We start from the raw sequence: 20,299 nt of genomic DNA on the forward strand, positions 1-20,299 counted from the left end.
GCAAGAATTGTTTGGCAGGAGCCCAGCCCTGGTGCAGGGTGCTGCCGGTCACCCTGCTCTGCAGCAACAGAGGGAATTTGGGCTCCCGACATCCCCTTTAGCGACTGTTTCATTGGGGTTTGAGCTCAGGGATGAGCCCGACTACAGGTGCCCATCACATGAGGGAAAGCAGGCAGGACCGTGCTGCCTGTCCCTGCCCTCCGACGCCTGACACTGGCTCCTCGCCCCCTCCCTGGCCAACCAGGCAAATATCAGGCCTTTAAAACGGGGAACGAGTTCCTCCGCATTCAATCCCCGGGAGCTGGCCCTGTCCCTGCTCCAGCTTCTGCGCAACGCGCCCGCATGACACGCGCAGCCAACACCTCCGTGTTAGATAGGTGTCCCAGTCCTCTCCCCAGCTGGTGCTCGGTGCTGGGGCACGGCCAGCCCCGCTTCTGGGGACAGCAGTGGAGTGCATGGAAGGGCTCCTGCCCTGGTGCCCTGCAGCAGGTAAGGGGGCTTTGGGGGCACAGAGGAGCTGGTGCACAGGGTCAGGGTCTCCTTCTGCAGCACTTTGGGGGACCAGGTCCCTGATCCCTCTTAAAGCAGAGCAGGAGCCTGCATCTTTCTTCTCTTTGATTGGGAGGGGATGGTTTGTTGTGTTCTTGTGACCGTCCTGGCGCAGGGGATGGCTCCCAAGGAAGAGGAGGTCAGCCAAGGAGGGGATGGCAAAACCTCCAGAGACAGCTGTGAGGATGCCCATGGGCACAGTCATGCGTGAGAAAAGGGGTGCAGGTTGGGTCGGGTCTGACAATGCTGCAAGGTCTGGAAAAACCTGCAGGTTTTATGAAGCTCCAGTTTTAAGAGAAAGGAGCTGAGCTGAGCATCCCTCCTCCCCTCTCCCCTCTCTCCTCTCCCCTTTCCCCTCTCCTCTCTTCCTCCGCCCTTCACCCATCTCCCGCTCCCTTCTCCCTTTTCCCCTCTCCTCTCTCCCTTCTTCCCGCTCCCCTCTCCCTTCCTTGAGCCGCCGCATGAATGCTCCCTGCCCTGGGAGACGCACGGCAGAGCTTCAGACCCAGCCCAGACGCGGGTCTGGGGATCCCAGCGGCCCCGCGCTCCCCCTGGCGCCCCAGGCTGGGGCAGGGGCCAGGCGGGATGGCTGGGCTCTGCCCTCCCCGCTCTGACTAAGAGGAGACGCCGGGCTCCGGGGCTTGCTGACCACACCATGCTCCGGCGTGAGGAGCACAGCCTGGAGATGGCTGTGGCCTGGCCACCAGCCTGGGACATCCTCCAGCAGCCTGGAAGGAGCCTGGCGTGGGTGCTCGCTGCCTGCCCCGGGTCCAGCATGCCCCCTCTCCATCCCCGGGGGGTCCTGTGCTCCCACCTGTCCCACTGCCCTGGCCTCCCCCTGCTCCCGCCGGCCCCTCTGTGTCCCCTGGGATGGGAGCATCTCCCTTTCCATGGCAGGTTTCTTTGTGGGATGGGAGTTCCCACCTCCCGTGCACCTGGAGCTGGCAGCAGTGCACGGCGGCACTCGTGACACAAGCTGAACCTGCTTTAGCTGTACCACGTGCTGAGCACGTCCATCCAGGGGCTCGTGCATGTGATTTTGCAGCCGGGGATTGTTGCCCCCGCTGGCTCTGGAGTTGGGGTCCTCCCGTCATCTCTCTTTTGCCCCAAGGGCCACACTGAGAGGCGTAATGCTCCTGAAAATGCCCTGTCTTGTTGAGAGGATGCCTAGTAGCTGTCAACTGCATCTGTTAGGGGCAAGAGGGCAAAAGCAAGAGAGCAGGGAGGAGGAGGAGAGATGAAGAGATGGATCATGCTTATCATTTCAACCTTATTAACCCATCGTGCCTCTTCCTCGCAGCTGGGGAGCGCCTGTGGCCGACAGAGCAGGGATGTCTGAGGCCTCGTCCAGCAAGGAGGGACCCCCGGCCGAGTGCCCCGTGTGCTACGAGAAGTTCCACCCGCTGGAGGCCATGCACCGCCAGCTCAGCTGCGGGCACACCTTCTGCCACGACTGCCTGGTGAAGTGCTTGCTCTCCGCCAAGCTTGACGGCCAGGTCCAGAGCAGCATCATCTACCCATCTGCCGCTACGTGACTTTCCTCAGCAAGAAGGCGGCTCTATGGCCGCCCAAGGCAGGCACCAACCTCCGGGCCCTGGAGATGCCTCTGTCACCTTCCTCCCTGTCCCATCTGACCAAATTGGAGGCCAGCAACACCTTGGTGGTGCCCAGCCATTTTGTGATGCTGGTGCAGAGCTTCGACCGGTGCTGCAGCACAGGAAACAGCCCCATGGACTCGCAGGGGGTCCCAGGAGAGCTGGCGCAGGAAGCCCACATCTTTGTCATCAGTGACCATGGGATGCCACTGGTGGATGCGGACTGCAGCTCCCTGGGGAGGAGAAGCAGAACAGAAACACGAAGCTCGGTGTCATCCAGCTCGGCCCTGGGGGTGAAATGCTGCCAGTCGCCCATCGCCCTCGCCGTCCTGCTCATCTTGACGGTGGCCATGCTGGCGGCTGTGCTCCCTTGGCTGCTGCTGGTGAAGAGGGACTCGTAGCAGGGATGGGATCAGCTCAGATGCTGGAGGTGTCACTGATGCTGGGACAGAGCTAGGGCCGGGACCTCTCTCAAAAGATCCCATGAGAAAGTCCAGAAGCAGCTCCGGGTGAAGCTCTCTCTCATCTGGCCAGGGACTGAATGGACTTTCAGACCTTTCCGCAGATCTCCGGGTGCTCACAGTGTCGTCGCTGGCATTTTCTGCCTCTTTTGGTTAAAATGTGGCTGGTCAAACCCTGCTAGTGGGTTCCTCTAGTGTCTTAGCAGAGAGCATGGTTTCTCCTCCCGCACCCCGTTGAGGAGAAATAACTGGACTCCAGATGATCCAGTGTGAATCAACAGAAGCCGTTTATTAAGCACCGATCATCATCTTTTATACCCTGTGTTGTAGCCGTACACGCGACTCGCTTATTTCTGATCAGCCAGTTACACTGTCCACGCGCTGTGCATGCAGTTCGTTCACACATCAGATTGGTTACAAGAATTCGCATAGTAAATTGCTTAGTCATTAGCACAACATGTTTTCTGCCTTCTCAGTTCCCGTTTTTCCCATGTACTACTGCCATCTTCTACCGCCTGTTTTGCCCTTAATCTAATCTCTCACAGTAGGGAGGCTGGCTCACATGGCCATTTTCTCTCAGATACATTCCTACACATCCATACTTGGTCTTGGATACAACTAAGAGCCAAAGAAACTTTGTTTTGGGTTGTACCAAGTGCATTTGTGATCAGCTGATGGTCCTTTTCACCTGTTTCTTCCCACTGAGGCAATATATTCAATAAAAGCCATTGGTGATTTCCCAATGCTGATCGAGAGGACTGTAGAGGATGTTTTAACTTGTCTAGATCACTAGTAGTTGTGACTAGTTTCTTTGCAAGTATCTATACTATTTAAGACTCCCAGTCCTGTTCCTAAGATACCAGTCACATCTCTCTTCAGTCGTTGTGAGGTGGCAACAGTTCGTCTGTCCACGTACAGTTCATCTAAGGTTCCTGTAAGACACAAAATAAAAGGGAATCTGCTCGGTCTCCTTTGAGCGACGGGGTCAAAAAGGGGGCGAGATCCACCGGGTGCTGATCCGGTGTATCTTCCCTGAACAGTCTTTGGCTTCCCATGCATGGGGATTTTGGGGAGTAGCTAGCACCATTGGTACTGTGCCAATTTGAGGCATTTTCACTAACACAGGTTGCCCAGGGTGAAATTGTCCTAGGTATTTTCCTGGTTCATTGGGAACTTTTGGAGTGATGATATTGGCAGATACACAGAAAGCTTTCATTCTAGGACAGCCATCTCCACTCCGTTATTGAATTGATAGGTGGCATCATCCCATCGCAAATGCCAACCAGGTTCATGAGTTTTTGCAAAACGCATAACCAATCCATTGGTGCGTTCAACAATGCCATCAGCCTGAGTATAATAGGGAGTATGAAATACCCATCGAATGCCTTCTTCTTTGGCACAATCTTGTACCACCGTAGCGGTAAAGTGTGAACCGTTATCACTTTGGATTGCCTCAGGAAGGGGAAGGGTGCTGTACCACCCTTGTAGGCCTTTCACTGTGTTGTCCCCGGTAGCTGATTTGAAGCTGGTGGCCATAGTGAGGCCAGAGATAATCTCCACTCCTACTAGGATGTCTCTTTTCTCACCTGATGATCTCAAGGGCCCAATACAATCAATTTGCCAGGAATGCCACAATGGTTTCTTGTCCCGAATGGGTAAGGGAGGCGCCTTACTCGGATGATCTTTATTGAGCCGTAGGCGACATTGTGAACAGGCAGTTACTACTTGTTCGCACAGTTCAGCTGATACAGGCCACCCCCGGGCTAGTCCTTCCTGATACACATCAGCACGGCCTGCGTGGCCACGCTTAACACGTAACCATTCGACTAAGCGTTCCCTTTCCCACCATCATCTACAATGTCAATTTGCTGCAGCCGCGTGAGGCTATCTACCTGTTGGTTGAACTGAGCAGTGATCGAGTTCGAACGATCATGACCTTTTACCCAACCAATGTGCAATGCTCTCTGCCCTCCTCTTTCTAACAGTTGCTTCCAACTATCTGTCTCCCAAATTGGGACTCTGTTCACCTGCCAATCGTTGGCTGCCCAGAGTTCGATCCATTCAGTGGCTCCTTTAAAAACAGCATATGAGTCAGTGTAAATGTGAGTAGCCCCATGTCGTGCAGCTAGTAGGACAGCTCTGAGTTCCCCTACTTGTGCGCTACCTTCTCCTGTTTCAATTACTCTTTCCCCCGTTGCTACTTCCAGTGCTACGGCTTTGTATTTCCACTTATTGTTCTCACGGTGAGACGACGCATCAGTAAACCACACTCCTGTAAGATCACTGCCTTCTTTCAGAGGAGGTGCTTCTTGGATTGGAGATGGTCTGTTTGGTGGGGATTGGAACAATAGGGCACCATCTGTATCCTTCTGGAGCTTGGATACTTTAACACTGCCTTCAGAGACTGGCATGATTTCATTAATGCCTTCTAAATAAGCATACCACTTTCGAACTGTGGGTTTCTGGGCAATGCCGGCGGGTGGTGCTGTCCCTTGACGGACCACATCTAGGAGACGAAAAGGGTCCCGAACAACCACGCTTTGTTCTCTCCTTATCTGCTCTGCTCGTTGCAATGCTCGCACCAGGGACAGTAAACCCTTCTCAAGGTCTGAATATCTGCTCTCAGTATCATTGAAGGAGTGAGAGCTAAATTCTAATGGTCTCTCCGGTCCTGCTGGTCCCTTCTGCCACAAGTTACAATGAGAACCATGTTCACTGAAGCCCCATTCCACATGGACAGGGTCAGTTGGAGGGATGGCGCCAAGTTGTTGGAATAACCTTAGCTCCTTTATTAGCAATTCCAGTGCATTAGTATGTTGTTCAGTCCACTCCCAGGATCTACCCTTTTTCAGCAAACAATAAAGGGGGCGAGCAATGATGGAAAAGCCAGGGATGTGTTTACGGCAATAACTTAAAGTTCCCAGAACTTGCTGTAACTCCTTCGTGCTGGAAGGATTCTGTCCATGCTCTATTTTTTTCAGGGTATCCTGAGGGACAGAAGCAGCTCCCTTAATCCACCAGACCCCCAGGAATTTAACTTCCTCTGCACGTCCCTGACACTTTGCGTCTGGAATTTCCAATCCTAAATCCGATAATGTTTTTTGGATGTTTTGCATCATGTCTTGTACACTTTCTTGGCTCTCTCCCCCTATTAGGATGTCATCAATATATTGGTATACCGTACATCCCTGTGAAACAGGAATCGCTGATGGCACTTTAGCTAAAGCATTAGGAGCAATGGTGGGGGAATGCTTGTACCCTTGTGGAAGTCGGTTAGAAGTATATTGGGCTCCTTTCCACGGGAATGCAAACCGCGCTTTGTCCTGCTCAAGGAGGGGAATCATAAAAAACCTGTCTTTTACATCTAAGGCAGCCATCCAAGGACGGGCAGCTCCTTTTATCATTGTCACAATTTCCGCGATATTCGGAACTGCAGCGGTCAGGGGTGCAGTGTTGGCGTTTAACTTTCGGTAATCTACTGTGAAACGCCATTGCCCGGTTGGTTTCTTTACTGGCCACACCGGTGAATTATAAGGCGAGTGAGAGCTCTTAATGATGTTTCTTTTTTCTAAATCTGATGCCACCCCGTCTGCTCCTGCAAGTGCCGCTGCAGGCAGTGGGTACTGTCGGATGTTGGTAGTTTTAGAGGGAGGCAAAGGTAGAGAAGTTTCTAACAGGCCCAATTTAACTGTGTCTAATCCTTTTTTGCGTCCTGCAAAACTCCACACGGTTCCATTCCACCCCTCGTGTAGTTTCACAAACAACCTAGTACAGGGAATCACAGATGTTGCATTCTTCGCGTGCCAGCTGCGGCTGTATGCTACCTCAGAAGCCTCTGGATTTTAGGACTTTCCTTCATGTGTGAACAATGCTGTATTTTTGTATTCTTGGCCAATTTAGTAATTATTCCACTTCCCTAAAACCAAATCATATGACTAAGCCGCTCAACAGTTGCCCAAAAGCTGCACCTGGTTGCCCAGGGGCTGCAAAACCTGCCCATGGAGGGCAGTAGGTTGTCCAGGGCAGGATCTAGGATGCCATGTGAGGGTATTTTCTTGCCCAGGGCTGGCCCCGGCTTGCCCATCCACAGCAATGCGTTGCCCAACAGCTGCATCAGGTTGCCATAGCGGCTGCAGGGAGTTGCCCGCGTAGAACCCGGTTACTGAGCACCCTGCGCCAGCGGCAACGCTGCCCTGGTTCTGTGACACAGAGGGCACTGGGGATGCTGCAGTGTCTGGCAGTGCTGCCACCCAACCTGACAGCACAGCACTGAGTAGCAGCCCCCCCCGCACACCCCCAAGCCTCTGCAGGGTGCGTATGTCCCTGAACTGGGAGGGAAAAAAACAGGTCATTCTCCTAATCCCCCTCCATATCTCTTCTGTCCTCTAAATGTACCCAGATGAGGTGGTCGGGGGCTCCTGTCATGTGTCCGTGTTCAGGGGTGGCACAAAGTGTCGCCCTGGGATGGCTTATCCCAAGGGGGATGCAGGGGCATTTATTTCAGCTGGAAATGCAGGGAAAAGTAGCCCTGGGCCGTTCCCAAGGGGTTTTCCCTCCCTTTCCTAAACGTGTGTCTGTCAGTGTCTGAAAGGGCAGAGTTTATTTGTGGGGGTGGGAGCCAGGGAAGCTGCCTCCCACCCTCCCAAGGCTGTTTCTCAGGTATAAAGCGGCACGGAGCTAGGGAAAGCGCCGTCATTTATCCCTAGCCGGGAGAAAAGGGCTGAAGGGAGCGGTTTGTGGGAAGCGGCACACACGGTGGTTTTTGTTGGACCTGAGCGCAGACATTTCGTCCTCGGTTCTGCCAAACTGCCTCGGAGGGTCGTGTTTGCGAAAGCTTCTTTTTTTGCTAAATTTGAGGGTGTGAGTTTCCTGCTGCCTGTCCCACAGCCACTCCCATCAGGGATCTTGCTGTAGCACACCCGTGTCCTCGTCTTCCCCTGGGGCTCCGAGCCAGGCTGGGAGCAGTGGGGACGGGACAGTGTTAGGGGAAGGACACGTCAGGCTGGCTACAACAGCCGTATTCAGGGACTTATTCCTGCCCGTGGGTGACACTTGTAACCTCACAAGAGCTTCGTACCGAGCACCACGTACCCCTCCGGAGTGTTTGTCCTCAGATGAGGTGTGTTTGGTGGCCCCCTGCGTTATATGGCTGATAACCATCGATTGACAGCCTCAAGCTGGAGAGGACAATATGCAATTCTTGGTAGCAAAATCTTCATGTGTGGCCATTCCTCCTAGGGCTACTGCAAGGCTGGTGTTTCCCAAGCGCTCTGAAAAGACTGTGGGCCATCTCCTTCCCACGCACACTGATCTTACAGCAGGTGAGCCATCGACACCTTTCCTCCTTTGCAAGGCAAGAGGCGGCCCTTCTTTTGAGGCTGAAATAGGGTTGTGGGGGGCTCAAATTTGGATATAGTCCTGCAAAGCTCAGCTCACCTGCAGGCTCCTCACTCCAGCATTTAAGGCAAGGGAAGATAGAGGGGGTGAGGATGGAGTCCCTCACCCACCCACAAATGGCGCTGGGCCGGTAGCAGATGTGTGTCCAAAAGGGACGCAGCTCTCGGGGCTGGGAATGGAACTTTTACAGAGAAAATGACCTCTGGAGTATCAGAAGATCAGCAGATACGCCAGCCAAAAGAAACAAAGGAACAGCAGAGAAGGAGCAACTCCAGTTTGACTGGATTGACACATTTAAGGAAAAGGAAGGCACGGTATCTGTCATTCTCCTTACGGCCGTGATTTGTTTTTCTCCGCATTCCAAGACCTGATGCTAGATACTAACAACAAAGTCAAATGCTTTTATATACAAATGTTTGGGATGCTGTCAGGAGGGATTTGTTTTCAAGGGGTTTAGGCCTGTTCAGGCGCTGTGAGGGCGCTCTGTGCGTCGCTGTTTGTGTTTGAAGTTGCGGGTGTTGCTGTAAGAAGTAAGGCAAGTGCAGGAGGTTGCTGAGGTTGTCCTCTCTCTCCTCCTCTGTGCAGGACACGGACGGGACACACGAATAGCAGCGGTGGAGCATGGAGTCTGTCGGCTCTCCCTTACCAGCAAAGTTCGCCCATCCCAGAGCCATACCCACCAGGTTTCTCCCTGCCATCCACACCATGGCGTCAAGCTATAAGAACCGATTTCCTTACCGCCCCTTGCCTCAGAGCTACAGCCTCCCCTGGATGCCCAGCACCTACTACAAAACGGCTGCCAGCAAACCAACTTTGGCTGCCTTTTCCAAGAGTTCCCAGGGGATAACCGCCGGCGAGAAGCTTCCTTCTGTTTCCACCAGAACCACCGTCTTCACCCAGTACACCCCTGAAGACTGGTACAAGTCCAACGTGACCAATTACAGGGAGTCGGAGACCTCCCAGAAGAACGCGGAGCGCCTGAGAGCCGATACCTCCCGCATCATTGACCACAAATACCAGCAGACCAAGAAAACGCAAGTAGAAAGCACCAAAAACCTGGGAGTGCGCGCCAATGACATCGCGTTTTGGAAATCGGAGCTCTGCCACGAGCTAGATGAGGTGATCGGGGAGACCAACGCGCTCACAGAGGTGAAGACCAGGCTGGAGAGAGCCTTGGCCGAGGCGGAGGCCCCTCTCCGGGTAAGCACCTGTCCCAGCGCGCTGCAAGCTGTAGCCTACTACTGAAACATCTGCAGCCCTTCAAACGTCTCATTAAGTTTCACTGCAGCTCCAGAACGTCTAGAAAGCTTTTATTGAGGCCATTAGTTAAGTTAGTAGTAACCAAACCCCCCTTGCCATCTGCTGGATCCCCTATCAGCACAGGCTGAGCACGTCAGAGCAGCGTTTGCTTAGCTCAATATTTTTAGAAGCCGTACATCCAGAATCCCAGTTTGGGAGACAAAAGCCCGTGTCTTACCACGAGGCTCTGGCGAGGTGGGCATCAAGGCTGACACAGGTCCCCCGTTTCAGCTGTGGCTGCACCAGGGACACGTCTGCTCCCTCATGATGGTTTAATGCTGATGTTGCAGCTCGGCTGCTCCTTGTCAGCAAAACCAGCTGCCCCGGGCCACTTTTTTCCCCCTCTTGTCATCTCCGTGCCCACCTAGAATTTCTTTTCTTACATTATTGGAGATGGGGACGATCCCCATAGAGAGCCCTGCCCCTGCAGCCAGCGGTGATGGCGTGTCCCCAACAGGTCGCTCAGGAGTGCTTACTTCACCGGGAGAAGAGGATGGGCATCGACCTGGTCCATGACAACGTGGAGGAACAGCTCTTAACAGTAAGTTGGGTAACTCAGATCATGCGTTGAAGCTATTTTTACCGTATTTCAAAGTTATGGGATTTGGAGCACTGATCACCTGCCTCCAGCAGCCGGAGCTTCACAAAGGCAATGGGTTTGTGCTGAAGTCAAGTGAGCTGAGAGCAACACACTTCCTCCGGTGGAGCTGAATGTGTCTCAGAAATTCAGCCTGGGCATTTACACCGAAGTCAAGTCCATCTCCTCTTGTCCCGTACGGATGGGATTCCTCCTGGGGAGGAAACCATTTTGGGAGCAAAAAGGGCAGGTGCTGATCTGGGGATGGAGGTGTGTAGTGGTCCAGGGAACCACTCTGCCTGTCCACACCAGGATGTGTCCCTGTCCGTGCAGTGGGACTAACCACCGCTTGACACTGAGGTCAAGGTGAAAAAATCCTTATTGACCCACCCTGAAATGGAACGCAAAGGTCGTGGCTGCAGCCACAGCACCCTTCTGTCCCCTCCAGGGCGCTGGGCGCAGGCTCAGCTGCGAGTTTTCCTGCCTGTTTGCTTTGGGCAGGAAGACAAGCAGGCAAGTTCTTGCTGTGTGCAGGGTTGGAGAGGTCCAAGGGGAGGAGTGTGACCAGGACGAGTGAGGATGGACACTGATGGGGTCCTCTTTTGCCTTTGCCCAGGAAGTCGATGTCATCAGGTCGTGCCAGGAGAAGATGCAGCAGTTCCTGGAGAAGGTCAAAGCCCAGATCACGTAAGGAGGAGCTCCTTCTCTCATGTCGTAGGGCTGATGTGCATTTGTGGTCACAGCAGAGCCCCAGCAGAACCCCAGCAGATGTGAACCCCCAGAAGAAGCCTGTCTCTCCCCACACCCCGCAGGCGTAAAGCCCATGGAGGCTCCATGGCATGCGGGTGGTGATGCTCGTGGGAGGACAGAGCTGCGCGGGGGGGCCGGGAGCTCCTGTGGGGAGTGGAACGGGAAGGAAGCCATTCCACCCGTACGTCCCCACCGATGGCTGCTGTTTGCATGTTGAAGGTCCAACCGGGTGGCCCAGCAGAATCTGGAGAAGGATCTGGCCAACAAGCAGGTGGCCCACCGGATCGACGACAGGTGCCACCACCTGATGAACACCTCCCAGGGCATCAGTTACTACCGAGGGGTGGAGCAGGTCGATGCCACGTGAGTGCACGCTGTCGGTCCCCAGCAGCAAGCTGTCCCCGGGATACGCGGTGCCTCTCCCTGGCAGGGAGCTGCTTGTCCCCAACCCAGATCCATCCGGCCTGGAGACACCTCCCTCAGAGCGGTCATTTCTCTCCGCTCCCCGGAAAGGGAGCACAACCCTCTGATGACAGTTGGATGCCAAACATCCAGAGGGTGAAAGCCAGTCCCACCTCATTAAACATTCTACCAGGGGTTGAGAGATCAGCCTGCCAAGTAATTCAGCGGAGCACCTCTGCTGAAACAGCTCACTAAGTTTATGCATATTTTCAAAGATGTGTCTTAGATGATGCTAGGCGATGTTTATACTTTTCAAGGACTCTTTTCAGCTTCCCATAGAAGTGAGGAGGAGCATAGGCAGAACAAGGGAAATGCCAACGGAATATTCCGTACCATAGATGCCATGCTCAGGATATAAATGGGGGTTGGTGCGGGGTGGGAATATGCGGTCGGGGCTCGGGAAGGTGCCAGTTCACTGGGTGGTGAGAGTGACTTGTGTCATTATTATTATTGTTATTATTATTGTTATTATTATTATTATTATTATTATTATTATTGTTCGTTTCTGTTACTGTTCTATTAAACTGTCCTTATTTCCACCCATGAGTTTTTCCCTTTCCCTTTCCCCTCCTTTTCTCCCTCTTCTCCCTTCTGGGGGGGAGGGGGAGAACTGCACCAGCGCACGCGTGGTCCTGGCTGCTGGCTGGGGTTAAACTATGACATACAGTCCAATTAAAAGTGTAGATTTAAGCTATAGTGAATCCACGCTGCTCCCTGGCAGGGTCCATGCCTGCCCACATCCAGCTTACCGGGGGCCTCTCCTTTTCCCCGCCAGGATCTCGGTGCCGCAGTCCTGGGCCAAGTTCACCAACGACAACATCCTCCGCTCCCAGAGCGAGTGGGCGGCCTCCGCCAAGCTGCGGGACAACATCGAGAACCTGCTGGCAGTGACGGACAGCCAGATGTGGCGGCAGTTCAACGCCGTGAACGTCGCCTTCACCAACCGCATCGCCGAGACGGCCGATGCCAAGAGAAAGATTCAGACCCACCTGGCCAAGGTAGCCTGAACCCCTCCCTTTTGGTGTGACACTGTCACTTCCCGGTGACACCTCCAAAGCGCGACCCTCCACGCAGACCTGGCCCCAGCAGAGGAACGGTCACCACAAGAACCTGGTTATAGCATCATTTAGAATCATAGAGCCATAGGATGTGTTGGGTGTGAAGGGACCTCTCAAGGCCACCTAGTCCAACCCCCTGCAGTCAGCAGGGACATCTTCAACTGGATCAGGTTGCTCAGAGCCTCATCCAGCCTGGCCTTGAATGTCTCCAGGGATGGGGCCTCCCCCACCTCTCTGGGCAACCTGGGCCAGGGTCTCACCACCCTCAGTGCAAAGAACTTCTGCCTAATGTCTCATCTAAACCCGCCCTGCTCTAGTTTAAACCATTGCCCCTCGTCCTCTCGCTACATGCCCTTGCAAACAGCCCCTGCCCAGCTTTCTTGGGGACTTTCTTCTTGGAGCAGGATGAGTTGGCAGTGTAATTTCATCCCAAGGGATACTGCCCGTTGCTCATCCCAGCTGACAGCCTGCTAGCACAGGGATTTCCAGCAGAAAATGCCAGCGCTACTTGCATCAGCGCTAGTTACTTCAGAGGCGCTGGCTGCCCTGCAGAAGGTCTTTACTGGGACTCTGCTGGGGTGTCTGCTGTGGGGTTTGCAGCTTTGCTGCTCCTCCAAGGACGTGTTTTTGGTCTCAGCACTCTGTGGTTGCTGCACAGGTATCGGTGTGTTTGCTCCGCCAAGCAGATGAAGTGGAGATCAGCCATGGGCAGCAGGCTCGCACCACTGGCTCTCATGGAAAGCTTCCTGAAAAGTGCTCGGCACAGATTAACCGAGCAGAAACTGGGCTTGCAGCATCGCGGGCTGGTGCCACATCCTTCAGCGAGCATCCACCAAAAACCTGCCCTCTGTTAGTTGCTAGTGATGGACGATCAGTTCCTGCAAGCAGTAATTTTGGGGAGCGGGTAATTCAGTAGATCCATCACTGCTCCAAAACCTCCTCTGATGTGACAGCAAGAGCAAAGAGAGGCTTTTCCCCGCAGAGAAACGGCTGCTGGATCTGTGCCTCCATCTATGGCAGAGTGAGAGCAGTCTGAGCCCGGGGCCTGCTAATTGAACTTGGTTTTTTTCTGCAGATGGATGGCAGAAAAGGGAAATCCCGTTGCCGCTGGAGAATATATTTGTTAAATTTATGCATGTGTTTCTTTCTTACGCCAGACAGTGCAGGAAATATTCCAGACGGAGAGGAATATAGAAGCCATCCAAAAGGCCATTAGGGACCAGGGGCCTCCATTAAAGGTGGCTCAGACCCGGCTGGACCAGCGCACTCGGAGGCCAAACATGGAGCTGTGCCGGGACACTGCCCAGCTGCGGTAAGGCAGGAGCGCGGGGCCGGCGGGGACCTCGAGGGCTCACGGGTGGTAGCACTGGGGAGCATCGCTGGATGACAAAATTAATCATGGGGGGTTGGTTTTTTTTCCTAAAGAGTCCTTCCAGAAGTGCACCGACATAATCAAAAGCAATGAGCGGGTATCCCAGCCTTTGGGTGCTGGGAGAGCTCTGCGCCCACAACGGAGGCTGTACCCCATGGCCGGGGGCGGCCTGATGCCACCCCATGAGGGGCTGGATTTTTCCTACTTGCGTCAACCCCGTCTTCTCTCCTGCCTGCTTCCCGGCGGCTGGATGGGCTCAGGTTTGAAGGACAAGCCCTTTACTCTCCAACAGGCTCATGCTGAGAGCTCTTAGGTCCTTCCTTTTGGGTAACCGCAAGGGTGCAGCTGCTGTGCAAGGTGCTGTGTCCAGTGCTGGGCTCCCCGGTTCCAGAAGGACAGGGAACTGCTGGAGAGGGGACAGCAAAGGGCTACCAAGAGGATGAGGGGACTGGAACACCTCTCTTGTGAAGAAAGGCTGAGGGATTTGGGTCTCTTCAGGCTGGAAAAAAGACGCCTGAGGGGGGACCTTCTCAACGCTTATCAATACTGAAAGGGGGGGTGTCAGGAGGATGGGGCCAGGCTCTTCTCAGTGGTGCCCGGGGACAGGACAAGGGGTAACGGGCACAAACTTGACCATAGGGCATTCCACCTCAACAGGAGGAGGAACTTCTTTGCTGTGAGGGTGGCAGAGCCCTGGCACAGGCTGCCCCGAGAGGTGGGGGAGTCTCCGTCTCTGGAGACATCCCAAACCCGCCTGGAGGCGTTCCTGTGCCACCTGCTCTGGGTGACCCTGCTCTGGCAGGGGGTTGGACTGGGTGATCTCCAGAGGTCCCTGCCAACCCCCGCCAGCCTGGGATTCTGTGCACCACTCGGAGAAGCAGTGAGGGCTGTCCTCACCTCCCCTGGGGACACTGGAAATCCTGTCAAGGACAGAGGGAGCTCTTTGGCATTGCACCCCGAGGGGCTGTGGAGGATCAGGCTGCCCTCTGTGAGGCACCCTGAACTTCACACCTCCTCCTGGCAGCCCGCTGGGTGAGGCTCCCTGGGAAGCCTTTTCAAAGCAATTTAAACCCAGCCCCAGAGCCTGTTTAGCATCTCTCACGCCATCCTTTGTTCCATCCTCCACTTGTTTCACCTTCGCTTTTAGCCTCTCCCAGCTGTCCTCTTTCGCTGCGTGTGCACCCGTGGGTGTGGGGAGGACCCTTGCACGGGGAAATCCAGGAGGGGGAGCCAAGAAAGCCACAAAACCAAACAGGAACAGGAAACGACAGCTGCTCGTCCCTCTGCTTGGTGGCACCACCTGCTCTGGCAGACGCGGCTGCGCGTTGCCGAAGCCTTCGAGCTTCACCGTGCCTCCCCGCCGAGACCCCGAGGAGCTCTGCCCTCAGCTTCCCCATGGATCTGCCACAAACAGGGGGGGTCCGAGTGAGTCTGAGCACGCTGAAGGGGGAAAACCCATGCCCCAGGGGCCCATCAGCAATGCCATGCTAGAAACCACCCACGTGACGGGACTTCTAATGAGGGCTCCTTGCTGTTTTCCAGCCTTGTCAACGAGGTCCGCGACATCCATGAGACGGTGCAGACTCTTCAGCAGCAGCTGAGAGACAGCCAGGACACCTTGCAAATGCTGGTTCGCACCAAGGCCGTCCTGCAGCACGACCTGGCCGTCAAAGCCAACTCCCTGTTCATCGACCAGGAGAAGTGCATGGCGATGCGCAAGACCTTTCCCAGCACCGCGCGGCTGCTGGGTCCCATCTAGGCTGGGCTCAGCCCACCCCACGGCATCCATTGCCGGAGTTATCAGTTTTCTCTATATGTTATAAATAGTACATGATTAAACTTCCACTTCCTGATAGAAGCCTGGGTAGAAATTAAATTATCGCTTTGCATGTCACATGGTCTACCTGGAGTATTTTTTTTTTCCCTTTGGTTTTTCTCTTTCCACTGCTCTTTCACGGCGTGCCAGAAAGTAACTGAAAATATCCTGGATGCAACTAAGAGCAAATCCACCCATGGGGATTCATTCCTACCCATTCGGTTTGTGATTTTAGGAGAAAAAGTGTCGTGTCCTCCTCCGTTGGAGACTGATGTGGAAAAAGCACAGGGTGAAGCCATGTCTCAAATCACCTCCTTGTCCTCCATGGGCCTTAGCGTGGCTTTTAGGAGGATCTGCCCCATGACCTTCCCAGGCACAGAGGTGACGCCGACAGGTCAGTACCCTCCTTTCCACCCTTTTTAAAAATGGGTGCATTGTTTCCCTTTTTCCAGTGCCCGGGGACTTCACCTGATGCCATGACTTTTCAAATACCACCTTCTTCCAGGAACACCCCTTGATTCCTTTGGGGTATTGCACTGGTGTTTCCCTCCTGGCTCCTGTGACCTCAGGAGCCCCCGGCTCATCTCTCCAAGACTTCAAGTGTGAGGCAGCGTCACCAGCGCATCTCAGAGGAACAGGCCCTCGCTGGCACCCTGTCCCTCCAACCTTGGCATCTCATCCCACAGGGACAGCCCGATATTGTCCCCCTCTCCCTTCAAGCCTTGTTTAAAGCTCTGTCAATGAGCCCCGCTACCTCCTGAGCAAAGACCCTCTTCCCCCTTGGAGGTGGGTGGGGAGACACTGGCCCAGGTTGCCCAGAGAGGTGGGGGAGGCCCCATCCCTGGAGACATTCAAGGCCAGGCTGCCTGAGGCTCTCAGCAACGTGATCTAGTTGAAGATGTCCCTGCTGACTGCAGGGGGGTTGGACTAGATGGCCTTGAGAGGTCCCTTCCAACCCAACGCATTCTGTGAGTCTTGGATTCTATGAGAGGTGAACCCCATCTGACACCAGCAAGCCTGGTGCCGTGTTTGCCATCCCATTACCATAAAACCCAAAATGGTGTTGGTCACACCGGCGACGGAGCCACGTATTAATAGGCTGGTCCCACCTGTTCCTTCCAGTGTCATTGCCCGCAACTAGGAGGAGAGGAAAAAATAACCTGCCTCCCAGATTCCCTTACCAACCGTCCCAGGGCCCTGAAGTCTCCTTTGATGGGTTATCAAGCATTGGAACAGGCTGCCAGGGAAGTGTTTGAGTCACCAGCCCTGGAGGTACTTAAAAGATGGCTAGATGGGATGCTGAGGGACATGGTTTAGTGATGGTTTTGGCAGTGTTAGGTTGATGGTTGGACTTGATGATCTTAAAGGTCCCTTCCAACCCAGACCATTCTATGATCCTATCATCGAGACCCCTTGGATTACGTGTTGTGGCTTCATTGCCACCCACACGGGAGAACAGGAATGGGTAGTAATCCAAGGGCCATACCTCTTCCTGTTGCCTAAGAAAACCTTTGTATACGCAAAAGAGTTTGAGCCATCTTTTCTGTCAGATCTCTGGCAGCAGAGGCACGGCTTTCCCGTGGAGGCCGGCTCCGTGTGTGTGTGCGCACAGAAAGCAGGAGCGCTGGGGCAGGGTGTCACTGCGCTCACGAGAAGCTGTAAAACATGTTGGTACAATCTGAGGGGCTGGAGCGTGTCCAGAGAAGGGCGACGGAGCTGGTGAGGGGTCTGGAGCACAAGTCTGGTGAGGAGCGGCTGAGGGAGCTGGGGGTGTTCAGCCTGGAGAAGAGGAGGCTGAGGGGAGACCTCGCTCTCTGCAGCTCCCTGAAAGGAGGGGGTAGCCGGGGGGGGTCGGTCTCTTCTCCCAAGGAACAGGCCATGGGACAAGAGGAAACATCTTGTCACATGTCAAGATGGGCAGACGTGGTGCTTAGAGATAGGGTTTAGTGATGGTTTTTGTCAGTGTTGGGTCGATGGTTGGCCTCGACGATCTGAAAGGTCCCTTCCAACCTGGGCAATGCTATGATTCTGTGATTCAGTCCGCAGCTGCAAGAGCTGGGAAAAGGAGAGGCGACGGAAAACAGCAATGAGAAGACAGAGGTGTCAGCCTGGCACGAGCCATTCACACAGCTCACAGTTCATCTAAAGCGGTAAAATGAAGCCAATGAGAATGTTTCCTCTGGATAAAGCGGGACACAGAGGTCATGGCAGCAGACTTGATGGATATTTTCAGAAGCTGGAGAGAAAACCCCTTGGGTTAGCCGAAGCAGCTGTGCTAACCACCCCCGGCTGGGCTGGGCTCCTCCTCTTCCAATGCCTTTTCTCAGGCTAAAGCCTGAAATAAGTGGGGAAGGACCCTCTCCCAGGAGAAGTTCCCAGTGTCACTGGTGCACGGTGCCCTGGTGCTGCGAGAGGCTGTGCCGTGGTGGGGCTGCTGGGGACACCGTGCATCTCCTCACCAGCACCCCCACCATGGTCTACCTGCCTGCCCCAGCGAGCCCTCTGCTCGCCCACGGGCTGGCCCAGCAGCACCACCGCTGCCACCGCCTTGTCCAATGAGGGCACCAGTTTGCCCAGGGGTGGCACTTGGTTGCCCAGGGGGGGCACTTGGATGCCCAAGGGCTCTTTGGGTTGCCCATTGACGGTGCTGGGGGTTGTCCAGGCAAGGGATCAAGTAGCCCAGCAAAGGCACTAGGATGCACGCAGTCTGCACTGACTTGCCCAGGGGTGGCACTCGGTTGCCCACTGGGGGCCGTGAGTTCATAGGATCATAGAACGTCTCAAGTCGAGGAGACCCATGAGGATCATCGAGTCCATCTCCCTGCTCCTTGCAGGACTACCTTGTTGCGTGAAAAGGGGCCAAGCGGTTTTGGCAGAAGAGAAACCCCCTTGCGTTCTAACACTCCTCACCCAAGTGGGAGGCCAGGTGCGGCTGGGTTTCAATTCTGAGTGATGCCCAATCCAGCACTATCAGTCCAATCGCCTTTAATATGTATTAAACTGTTACGATTTGGATACACTAATAGTGGGCTGCACCTTCAGTCTAGTCGTGTTCTTGATCTAGCACGGCCTCTCTCGAGTCTTTGGTCGCATTCAGTGAGAAAGCGAAATGACTGGCTACTTAAACAGCGCGGTTTATTTAAACAACAGATATACAGGTTCTTTACGATTGCCGGTGATAAATACACTCTCTGCAAAGCACGTGCAAATAAAGATATTGTTAAGTATACAAAACGCGCGACAAAATTATAAGCGATACAGCCTGGCTATAAATGTAGGGTAGAGATCCTCTAGAGAAATTTCTAAAGTCCCCGAGAAAGTACTCGGTGTCATCGAAGTCTTACCCAAAGGCGTCCCTATGCGGGGGAAGAAAGGCTCAGCCCATCGACTGATCCCGTAAATCAGCAATGGAATTCTTCGCGATGGTGTCTTCCCTGGCATCCCCTCTCTCTTGGGCTATTTTTAGACTATTTTTTTGTCTTCAAAGTGGAGTTTGAGTGACTTTAGTCATACATACTTTTAGTATGATTAAAGTACTCAAGGAGGAGTGTTCGCACCTCGGGGGGCGGGTAGTCTCCGGGATGGAGGTGTGTTTTGGTACATTGTAGTGAGCAAAGTTCGCACAAAGGACAGCATTTCATCAACATTTGACGAAATGTTGGCTCGGGTAGCGTGTAGGCCGCTTATCTGTTCCGTAGTACCATCTCATCCCCATATCTGCTATTCGTCACAAGGGAAGGCCACGGAACAAGTGCGTTCCGTTCCACCCCTCGTGTAGTTTTGCAAACAACCTAGTACAGGGAATCACAGATGTTGCATTCTTCGCGTGCCAGCTGCAGCTGTATTCTACCTCAGAAGCCTCTGGATTTTAGGACTTTCCTTCATGTGTGAACAATGCTGTATTTTTGCACTCTTGGCCAATTTAGTAATTCTTCCACATAATCCACCCCGTGACTACCGTCACTCAAGCTCCACGATACTCAATACTGATGGGGAATATCACATGTCCTCTTGTGGCGAGGGATATCAAGTGCAAATACACCTTGTGGGGTGATTAAGCGAGTTAAGCTTTTCATCACAATCCGAAGTCGAACATACAAAACAACTGTCAAAGCAAAGCACAATACAGTGAGTACTAGTAAAACGACAACAGGATGGAGCATCTTGTTCAAAAGTCCTGTAGCTGTTGGTGACCATCCAAAAAGGCTGTCCCACCATTCCTGTCCCCCATCTCTCTTGACCCTTTCCAGTACATGGTGTATTTCTTCAACATCACGATGGACAGTAATCAGAATTCTTTGTCCATTTTCTTGGGCCTCTTTCAACAATCACTTCAATTCATCGTGTTGCAGCAACTTCTTCACTAGTGAGAGATTCATTCCGATAGGGGTGGGCAGCAAATCTCGAATCAACGTGTAATTAGATTGTAGCAATTGAAAAGACGTAACAGGAGCTGAAGAATTGAAGTCACATCCAATGACATTAGTAAAGTTACAAACACAAAGATTTGAGTGATTACTTCTATCTACTGCTGTGTCATCTATGAATACAAGAGTACAGGGAGACCTCATGCAAACACACCCTTTCCCAATATATACAAGCACAGTTTCTGGGGTTTCATCGGGATGTATCTCAAAGTGACAAACATTCTGGTTGGTGTCAAGACAAATGTCTTGTGCCTTGAGAGTATTACTCTCACAAATGAATCCTTGTTGATCTCATGAAATGCATGCTGCAACATCAACAGTTTGCCATTTATTCTCATTTTGTTGTGCCCACGCTCTGTGCTCTACCGGATGGAGTATGGCTCCATGGTGATTCAACCCCAGGGCGATGACTGGGTATATGGTGTACACCGAGGCAGTGCGTATCGTTAAGACAAAAGCTGTGGCCTTGCTCTCAGTGGGATCGTAGGGGAAATTAACCAGATACCACCAGGATTGAAATTTTTTCTCAAACTCAA

At 53.5% G+C, this 20,299-nt stretch overlaps 1 protein-coding gene and 1 pseudogene across 1 annotated transcript; both read left to right on the forward strand.

Annotated features, from left to right (window-relative positions):
- The first annotated feature begins 1,880 nt into the window (after window positions 1–1,880).
- On the forward strand, window positions 1,881–2,545 carry LOC128918142 (RING finger protein 222-like; annotated as a pseudogene).
- A 6,078-nt stretch (window positions 2,546–8,623) lies between these two features.
- LOC128917808 (tektin-3-like) lies at window positions 8,624–15,264 on the forward strand (the record flags this gene model as incomplete). The annotated part of the gene is made up of 7 exons (XM_054221322.1): window positions 8,624–9,202; window positions 9,759–9,842; window positions 10,495–10,565; window positions 10,848–10,991; window positions 11,866–12,088; window positions 13,306–13,460; window positions 15,063–15,264. Coding segments are annotated over exons 1-7 (1,458 nt in total), but the record flags the coding sequence as incomplete, so codon positions are not given.
- Between the last annotated feature and the right edge of the window lie 5,035 nt (window positions 15,265–20,299).

Source organism: Rissa tridactyla, chromosome 15 (genome assembly GCF_028500815.1).
Source record: "Rissa tridactyla isolate bRisTri1 chromosome 15, bRisTri1.patW.cur.20221130, whole genome shotgun sequence".
NCBI classification, from domain to species: Eukaryota; Metazoa; Chordata; class Aves; order Charadriiformes; family Laridae; genus Rissa; species Rissa tridactyla.